Source organism: Diadema setosum, chromosome 22 (assembly GCF_964275005.1).
Source record: "Diadema setosum chromosome 22, eeDiaSeto1, whole genome shotgun sequence".
Taxonomy (NCBI): domain Eukaryota; kingdom Metazoa; phylum Echinodermata; class Echinoidea; order Diadematoida; family Diadematidae; genus Diadema; species Diadema setosum.
The window spans coordinates 3,319,254-3,329,560 of NC_092706.1; the positions used below are offsets into that span (position 1 = coordinate 3,319,254).

Sequence of the window (10,307 nt, forward strand, 5' to 3'; positions counted from 1 at the left end):
GTGTTGCTTGTCAGTCTTTAGAGGGATGGTATAGTTTTTGTTTGAAATGGGGATTCAAGATTTAACTTCTTGCAAAATAATTATGAACCACTTGTATGAGATATTAAAGAGCATGAAATTCTATTAAAGAGGAAATTAAAGTATACATGATTAAAATAAATTTTTGAATAGCTGAGACACCCAAAAACAAAGCAAAACAAAGTGGTCCTTATGAAAGATGGGTGCCACCCTGTTTTAGGACCTCTCTATTTGTGCATGTCTCATCAATTTTGTAAATTATTTTGCAAAAAGTTAAAACCTAAATCCCCATCCCAACCAAAACTACGCCATCCTTTTGATGTTATACATGTAGATTAACAAAATTTAACGAGAAAAAGCACTCAGAGAGTGCAGACCTCATGTCCACCCGTACATGCACACTGAAAATCACTCTATAAAGAGCTTATGTTTGTATCTCACAGTCTACCTCTAATAGCTTATTGCATGCTGCGCCAAATCTGTTCACAACTTTGTAAGTTAAAGGGATCGTATAGTTTTGGTTGAGACCTAATTTCAGGTTTCTAACATTTTTAGTGAGATAATGAGAAACCTCTTATGAAATATTAAAGAGCATGTAATTCTATGAGGAATTCTACATTTATTTGATGAAAATTGGTTTTGAAATGGCTGAGATATCCAAAAAAAAAGCGATTCTAATAAAGTGTGGGTCCTAAGAAAGTGTGGGACCCACACTTTATTACGATTGCTTTGTTTTACTTTGTTTTTGGATGTTTCAGTCATTCCAAACCCAATTTTCATCAAATAAACTTTGAATTCCTCTTAAAATGGTATGCTCTGTACTATTTTATAAGTGTTTTCTTGATATCTCGCAAAAAGTTAAAAGCCCAATTCTCATCTCCACCAATACTGTACCATCTCTTTAATGTGCAAATAGACGGGCAAACCAACACCGGCAAAAACATAACCTCCTTGGGGGAGATAGTACATTGTAAAGGATGTTCCCACATTATGTACCTCACTGTCTACAAGTGCTCCTGAAAGAGTCTGCAAGATTTCACTCATAACCTGTAAAAGACTTCGCCAGAAATGATGAGCAGTACTTCATGTTGTGATTGTGATTATTCAAGTATCGAGAGCAACACTCCATTGCCCGTTGTTTTCTTGTATGAGGAGGGAAGTGCTCTCCATTGTTGGTTTCCCCTGCTTAACCTTGTCACAACCATCAGCAGTGAGAATGTACAGAGTGCCACAGTCATCATGGTGGTGAGAGGGTTTAATGTTGTGATGAGTGTATGTACACCAAAGTGTGGTGTCATAGCCATTTATCACCATGGAAACTGGTTCTATTGAGACAACCTCACCTTTTATGACCAGCATATCTGTGAACACTATTGTTGCCAACCATTCTCCCACCTGGTTCCAACCAAAGCTGTAACAAAGGACCATGATATCGTCACTTATAGGTACTCTATATAGCTGGCGCTTGTCTATAGATGGGACTTTCATGTACATCTTCCTTGCAAGTGTTAAAATATTGCACATTTGAATACAATAGTAGAAAACACAACTTGCAACAATGCACAGTGTGTGGGGAGAAGGAATGTAATTATGCATAGTACTGGTACCTTTATGTGAGACCAGCAGGGCTCACCTCAACAAAATCCTTGATTAAACTGCACCACCACTTGATACATCGTTTTAGGTGTATCCACCATTTTCTCAAACCCACTCGCCTTCACCAAGAGATTATTATGGGGTGATGCTTAGTATTTCAAAGGCCTTAACTGTTGCTGTAGCCATGGGTCTGTTTTCACCAAACTTTTTTTTTTTCTTTTTAACAGGAAATAGCATGTTAGAATACTGTGAATGTGTGTGTGAACTTTAATACATGACTTCATCCCTGTTTAATAGCAAAAGCTCACAGTGGCATGACTTTAGGGATTCTAGTGCACTCGAATGCACATTTACAGTATGTGCAGTTAGATGCCAAATGGTGATAACAGTTGCATTCTTCATTTTTTTTTTTGCAGCTCTGTTTGTTGTATTCAGCAGACATGTAGATCAAATTTGACCTGTTGCCCTTAAAGCCCACAGGAGTCCCTGAACATTGATTTTCTGACATTGTTATTAAAATTTCCAGACTCTTCTGAGCTTTCCAGCAATGTATGATTTGTTCCACTTGATTTCCCCCAAACCTACCACCTATTTAAAGTGGTGAGAAAAATGAGCATGGGAGAGTATACAGCCATGCATGTATGAGATCAGCCAAGCAATCTCTGTAGATCATTTCAGCGCGCTTGTAGTAAAATACTTCATAAAGACCATAAAGTTGTCAAATTTTTTAATATTCTTGGTTTTTGAAATTAGGGATGGAATACCGGTAATAGATTTTCTAAATTCTCACGTCCAGTCGAATGTTACATAGTTCATACAGGTCAATATAAGTTGCAAGGGCTTCTTCTTTTTCCTGGCTTTAATATCTGACATGATTAAGGTATTATTAAACATGTTGAAAGGTAATGAAGCCTTCATAGTAAAAATGGCTCTGTCTTTGACCATACATGACCTGTTGTAAAGTTTGTGGCATGAATGTTGTCTAGATGTTTTATTCTCTTTATATTTTGATGTAATTGGGTGTGCACGTCAATCAGCTTTCCCCTGCAAGACTCTTTTACCCATGATTCTCCAAGCCTTTGATTTGATTCAAAGTGATCTGTTTTTCTCATACTTTGTATCAAGATATTATTGACCTCAACTTGACAGCAGATATTGCTAATTAAGACATTACTAACTGTCTGTTTAATCTTCTCTTGCAGGCACCAGAATGTGAGCATGCCTTCTGCTCTTCATGCATCCAGGAGTGGTTGTCACGGCAACACACCTGCCCTGTGGACCGCAACCACATCACCTCCCAGCAGCTCAAGCCAGTGCCTCGCATCCTGCGCAACCTCCTGGCACGGCTGCAGATCAAGTGCGACAATGAGGGCTTCGGCTGCGTGGCAGTGGTGCGGCTGGACTCCCTCCACCAGCACCTGCAGGAGTGCGAGCACAACCCCAAGCGCCCCATCCAGTGCGAGGCGGGGTGTGGCATGGTGATTCCCAAGGATGAGGTCAAGGACCACAACTGCATCCGGGAGCTGCGGCTGCTGGTGCAGAACCAGTCCAACAAGCTGAACGAGCAGGAGACAGAGATGTCAGAGATCCGAAACCAGCTGTCTGAGCACCGGCGTGAGATGCAGATGCTGAAGGAGTACATCCGGGCCATCCGCATCTCCAACCCGAACACCAGCCCGTCGGTGCGGGCCATCGAGGACGAGATTGAGAACAACGAGGTGGTGCGATGGGTGAATTCCATGCCGCTCGCCCGCGTCACGCGGTGGGGTGGCATGATCTCGACGCCCGACGGCGTGCTGCAGACGGTCATCAAGCGCTCGCTTCTGGAGAGCCACTGCCCCGCCCACATCGTGGCGGAGCTCATGGAGAACGCCCACGAGCGCAACTGGCCCCCTGGACTGAGCACGCTGGAGACGCGGCAAATGAACCGACACACTTACGAACAGTACGTGTGCCGCAGGATCCCCGGCAAGCAAGCCGTGCTGGTGATGGCGTGCGACAACGCCCACATGGGAGAGGACTTCACCCTTGACCCAGGCCTTGTCATGATATTTGCACATGGCATCGAATAACAACCCCAGCAACCTCCCACAGGTGTACAAGTTTGGACACGTGGAAAACTTTTCGCAGTATACCCAGCGAGTCTGATACGTGCTGCAAAATGACGTAGACGTACTTGCTGTGACGACATGTGGTGGTGCAGTAAAGTCTGTGATATTATGTCATCATTTCCCTGTGAACTGCGTTCATTTCCGTAGAGAGGAGAGAAATGAAAGAGTCTCTTTTAGGGCTCCCTGATGCAGTCGCATCTCAGTCAAGTTCTGATGTGTGTGGTGTTTTCGTAGAACTTGGCATTTGATAGGCAATTCTTTATGATATGTTGCAGATAACTGTTGTCATAATCTGTGCATTAGTGTGATCAAATGTGGTAGCTGTTCATGACAACAGGAATGTTCATACGTGACAACCAGTTTGTGTTTTGTTTTTGTTTATGTTGCCCTGGAAGTGCGTGGATGGCAAGTAATTAATGTTGTGATGCTACCCAGAGTGTCACAATAGAAAAACAGCTAGTCGGCTTCTTACTCTAAGTACTCAAATGCGTATCCTTGCTTTTGCCGGCCTCCATATTTCAGAGAACACTCGTTAAACTTTACTCTTGTTCTGACAAACCCTCAGCTGGTCTGCCCTGAATGAAAGGGGAACTCTTGAATTGGTCATTATGTAACGACTGCTACATTCACTTCACAGTTGCAATGGTGAAATATTGGCTGCTCTGTTTTATGATTTGAAGTGAATTCAGTCAGAGGGGTTATGCCTTCTCTACTATAAGGGGTCAGACTACTATAAAGGTGGAAATTTTCATGTATTTTGAGTGACGTGCACCTAGGGCATTAAAAAAAAAGCAAGTGAAAATGTTTGCTTCCTACATGCAATACTAGCTCATATTTTGATTTCACAGAATTGAAAACACACAAAATTCACTTTACCCTGCTGAGCGCAAAAAATTATGCACGCAAAAATATCCTCTTTTACAGTATAGAAAAGTTTTGGAAAACAAAAGCAAACGAATTCATGCTAGATGTGTTGACTACAGTGATTGTCATAAATTTCATGCATTTTTCCTTTCGTATTTACTATTTGCCTAAATGCCTGGTACAGCCAACCAGTGGTGCTGCAAGCTTCGTGTTTCCAAATTGCCCATTCATCATGATATCCCAGCAACGGTCCAGACACTCTTGTTTGGCATTACCATGATAGCTTTTTTTGCAACAAGAAAACCTGGTATGTGTACGACCATTTCTTCGCTAGGTGAGACTATGAACAACAGTTATAAAGGTCAAAAGCCAAATGGCACATTCCAAGCAGAAAAGCATGTGGCAAAACTAAAAGTAGCATAGTGTAGAGTTAAGCTTCTGTAAGGCAAGTCATTTGGCCGACTCTGAATAGATCTTGCAAAGGTAAAGTTATAGCATTTATCAATATTTGCCCTAGAAATCTGAGAATCACAAACTTTGACAGGGCAGTGTACTGACATGATGTGGACCTGATCTGATGGCAGTCGAGGTGAAGGCATGATTCAATCTGAAATGTTTCCATGTGCACAAAGCATGAAAAAGTGCCCAACCTAGTGAGTTGAAACTTTTTATTCTGCAAGACTAGACTCATTCAACCAGTCATTTCAATGGTAACAGTGATGTTTACACCTTGAATATGGGTGGTATTCTGTGCACAATGTAAAATGGTTCTACATCATTTTCCTGCTGTCTAGTGTAATGTTATATTGGAATATTTGGGGGTTTTTTCCCCCAACTTTGTTATTGTTGTTGTTGTTCATACAGTCATAATTGTACTGGGCAAGAGGCTGCGTTTGAGTAGAAATATTCAATACTGAACACTAGATTTGAAGGCAACACATTTTGAGTCTGAATGAAAGTAGCAAGTAAAGAAAGTACATAGTTTGTCTAAAGGCATCTCATGTGAAACAGCCATGAATATGTAAAGACTTACAGGAAAAGGGACATATAAATCCTGGAAATGGTTAACTTTGCCCAGCATTTTCTAAACTGAAATCCCACCAATCTGTGGACACCAAGAAATTGATGCACAAAGAAAGAAAGAAAAAATAGACTTATCTTGCTGTGAGAGGCATCATCTCTTTCTGCCTCTGATTATTTTACACAGTGTATGTTTTATTACTGAATCAAAACTTGAATTTCCCATTCAATCCACATAAGGAATAGAATGGCATATATTTCCTACGTCAGTGCTGCATGAATACAAATCATCATTCATGAATATGAATTTTTGCCTTTGGAGATTTTTATTTTCTCGAAAATACTGGTACGAGTATTCTGTCTTTGCTGTTTTCATTTTGAATGTTACATACAGGTCATTGGCAACCAAATAAGAATGAATTAAAGCAAAAGCAACCAGTAAAATTTACATTGTAAAGCATGCGTAACAGCACCTACATTTGTTGCTATACTTGTCTATATGTTGTACAAGAACAAATTTATTTTATCATGTGTATCTTGCCTGTGGCTGTTGCAACATACTGTGTTTTTTTGTTGTTTTTTTTTTTCATTTTCATAGCCTTGCCGTTATGTTGTCAGTGTGTGTGTGTTTGCTTAGAAATAAATATTTGCCTTGTAGTTACAGCTTAAACTTGCACCTATTTTGAAGCTAATTGTTCATGAACTTATGGTCTTGCTTGTGTGAATTTGCAGGTAAAATATCTCCATTTTTTTTTTTGAAGTCCTGCAGTTACGTTGTAGATAAAGATTAGTATGTATAAAAGAGAGTGCAAAGCACATGATGCCATGGTAACGGATGCGTCATGGTTCTATGGCTAGTAATGGAGAGATTGCAGTGAGTTGTCATAGAGATATTTTCATACCAGTGTATAATTGGCCTGTATTGTAGGAGGACTGTGCAAGATGCCTCAAAACTTATTGCATGATGCATCATACTTTTTTTTCTCTTGGGATGAATTCACATAAATTGGAAAGAAGAAAGTGAAAATCAGTCTGCAGTGTAAAGAACTTGAAACAGTGTCAAGTTTCCATGGTAATTGTTGATGTATTGTGTACATCATACAGCACTGTTTGAATGTAAATTGTAGCATGACAGGGAAGATTTTGCTTGGTTGTCTTTAGGTGTGGATGAAGCATTGATTTGGATGGAGTTTTGTGACAGGGGTGTAGTGGGATAAAAGGGTGGGCTCAGAATGTGTGCAGTCGTGGGCCTTGTGACAAGACTACATGAGCACTGTCATGTACTGAATTAGTTCAATGATGGGACGGGCTGTTGAAGGTGATTCACGCTTCAACGGACAAATTGGGAAATCTTGAAACCGTACCTTGCACATGCTGTGAAGAAGAAAGAAGATAATTAAACAACCTGTGCATGAACCTGTGCATTAACATGTGCTGCATGGAACATTAATAACCAAGGCTGAGGCTGAGGTGTGTTTCCATCTTACTGCATAGTCAAGACCTTGTTTGCGGTATAGAATTTGACTTCATATTTTCTCAGGGCATGTGTGCATAGACATTGGCAATGTGTGTTCTTGGATGAAGTATTAACCACCTGTTGAGGACGAGCTGACTTTGTTATAACAGGCATTTCCCATCGACACCTGCCCAAAAACACCCTGGACTCGACCTCAATGGAAAGGAAAGGGGGGGGGGGGGGGAAACGAAACTGTTTTATTAGGGCATCTTAATAGCATTTATATGGATTTCTTCATTACTGCATAGGTGACAAGACTGCTGACCCATAACAAAACATCATAACTCTGTGGGATGTGTTGAAAATAACAAGAATAACAATGCAGACACAAAAATTACTTCATGTGATATTGGAAGGCTCTATGTAATTATTGTAGGATGGAAATGTGTACCAAGATAAAATATTTGCATGTTCTTATGGCAGCATTTTTCCTAAAGCCAAAGATGAAAGCATTTTTATGATTCTGATTCTAACTTGGAATCCTGCAGAAGTACCTGAAACAAACAGCAATAGGCCAGAACTTCTCAAATTTTGTTTGCAATTTGTTAATTTAAGATGGATAGTTTGATTTTTTTTTCCTGGATTCCAATGAGTACTTTGTATATTCTGTTGGAAAAAAAAATGAAAATAAAATTGGAATGGAATTGAATTGAAATTAAATTGAAGATTGACTTTTGGAATCTTTTACAACTCTAGAGCTTCCCATAGCATCTATCATCACTGGGTTGGACTCACCTTTCTGGGATGTGAAATGGATTTTTATTAATTTCTTTGCACGTTTGTTTGCATTGTTTTCAATATTAACATTGCGATCTCTATTCTTTGGGTAAAAACCCAAAGTACACTGTGACCTTGTTGGAAGATAATGTTGCTTGGGTTCACTGTTCACTAACTGACAGATAGGCATTTAGATGCTTGCAAGCATTAGGGTATATCTGTTTTTTGTATGACTCTGAGTGATATGTATATTAGTGTCATGTTGATATTGTTGAATTGTTGATATTTGAGGAAAAAACAACAAAATCCTTGCCCATGTAGTGGTCTTATTCCCATATGAATTACATGCAGGTGTACATGTATGTCTGTTTCTCGCCTAAATACGCTTTGTTTGATTTTTTTTTCTCTCTCTCTTTTTGGAGTTGTGCAAATGAAAATGTATTTCTCTCTATTTTCCCACTCATGTTACTATGTACTATGTCTACATTCAGTTGTATAATAAAGTGTATTTTGTAAACAGAATGCAAATATTTGAAAAACCAACAGTTCTTGTGCCTAACTCTGAACTGTGTTCTCAGCATAATCAGAAGATGTGATTGCGTGCAGATGTGTAGTGTTGTATTCGTGTGTGCAGAATGATGTTGTTGCCTTTTTTTAGATAGGTATTGTGAACTTCTCAAGGAATATTTCAACAGAAATATGTAAAGGGACTATTAACTTTATAAATAATTGCAGTTTTAACCAGTGCAATTTATTAATGTCACTACAAGTTTGTGGATATGAGAAAGACAATTAAAAAAAAAAAGCTTTCATCAAACGAACAAATTCAATTATATCTAGATTTAACTACAATGTATAATATTTGGATACACTTGATTGAAGCATAGCTTGATGTCCGGGGAGATCAAAACTGCAAATTGAAGAAACTCGCACCTTAAGTCACCTTAAGTCAGCTGTGATGACGTCATCACGTTTAAAGTAGTTCCGTCAAAATTGGCTCGATTTTCTTTACCGTCGATTTACTGGAATTATCTTGATTTATAGTAGTTTTCCTCCAAAACCACTCAATTTTCATAAAAATTGTGTGGTCAACCTACTTTTTGTCCCCGCCGAACGAGTTCGAGCAGGGGACTATGAAACGGGCTCCGTACGTGTGTGTGTCCGTGTGTCCGTGTGTCCGTCCGTGCGTCCGTGCGTCCGTGTGTCCGTCCGTGCGTCCGTCCGTGCGTCCGTGTGTGATCAAAATGTTCAAAATGCTACTCCTTCGCCATTTCTAACCCGATTTTGATTCTGTTTGCTTTATATGATAGCACTACATGGGAGCTTTGAAACTTCTATAAAGAATTTCAGTTGTGACCTTTGACCTTGACCTTTGACCTATATTGTACATTTTGCTTCAAAATGCTACTCCTTCGCCATTTCTAACCCGATTTTGATTCCGTTTGCTTTATATGATGGCACTAGGTGAGGGCTTCAAAACTTCTACACAGAATTTTGACCTTTGACTTCTTTGACCTTTGACCTTGATTTTTTGCCTATATTGTACATTGGCTACAAAATGCTACTCCTTCGCCATTTCTAACCCGATTTCGATTCCGTTTGCTTTATATGATGGCACTAGGTGAGGGCTTCAAAACTTCTACACAGAATTTTGACCTTTGACTTCTTTGACCTTTGACCTTGATTTTTGACCTAAATTGTACATTTTGCTACAAAATGCTACTCCTTCGCCATTTGTAACCCGATTTCAATTCCGTTTGCTTTAAGTGATGGCACTTGGTGAGGGCTTCAAAACTTCTACACAGAATTTTGACCTTTGACTTCTTTGACCTCTGACCTTGATTTTTGACCTGTATTGTACATTTTGCTATTAAATGCTACTCCTTCGCCATTTCTAACCCGATTTCGATTCCGTTTGCTTTATGTGATGGCACTAGGTGAGGGCTTCAAAACTTCTACACAGAATTTTGTCCTTTGACTTCTTTGACCTTTGACCTTGATTTTTTACCTATATTGTACATTGGCTACAAAATGCTACTCCTTCGCCATTTCTAACCCGATTTCGATTCCGTTTGCTTTATGTGATGGCACTAGGTGAGGGCTTCAAAACTTCTACATAGAATTTTGACCTTTGACTTCATTGACCTTTGACCTTGATCTTTTTACCTATATTGTACATTTTGCTACTAAATGCTACTTCCGGCGGGGACATATATTACGCACCGCGTAATTTCTACTTTTCCTTGTTTTTCAACGGCCGATCTGTTCCCGGGCTTTTTTTGGGGCCCCAAAGTGTTGGGATGTTTCGTCAATCAATTTGTTTCTCTCTTTGGGCGAATGATGCTTCCGTTCATGGAACGACCCTTATCACTTATGTAGTGCAAGATTGTGTACAGCTAGCGCTCACTGGATCTTGTCCAACGCACAAGATGGCTTGAAATCCATGCGAAGTACTTTCCATTTTT

General features: G+C 39.7%; 1 protein-coding gene across 2 annotated transcripts in view; it reads left to right on the forward strand.

The window, feature by feature from the left end:
* LOC140245075 (E3 ubiquitin-protein ligase NRDP1-like) overlaps positions 1-4,458 on the forward strand; it is a 32,552-nt gene extending 28,094 nt beyond the window's left edge. For both annotated transcript variants that reach the window (XM_072324673.1, XM_072324672.1), the window contains exon 3: positions 2,817-4,458. In XM_072324673.1, coding sequence (XP_072180774.1) covers positions 2,817-3,686 — 870 coding nt within the window. In that variant the 3' untranslated portion in view covers positions 3,687-4,458. The remainder of the gene's footprint in view (positions 1-2,816) is intronic.
* The last annotated feature ends 5,849 nt before the right edge of the window (positions 4,459-10,307 follow it).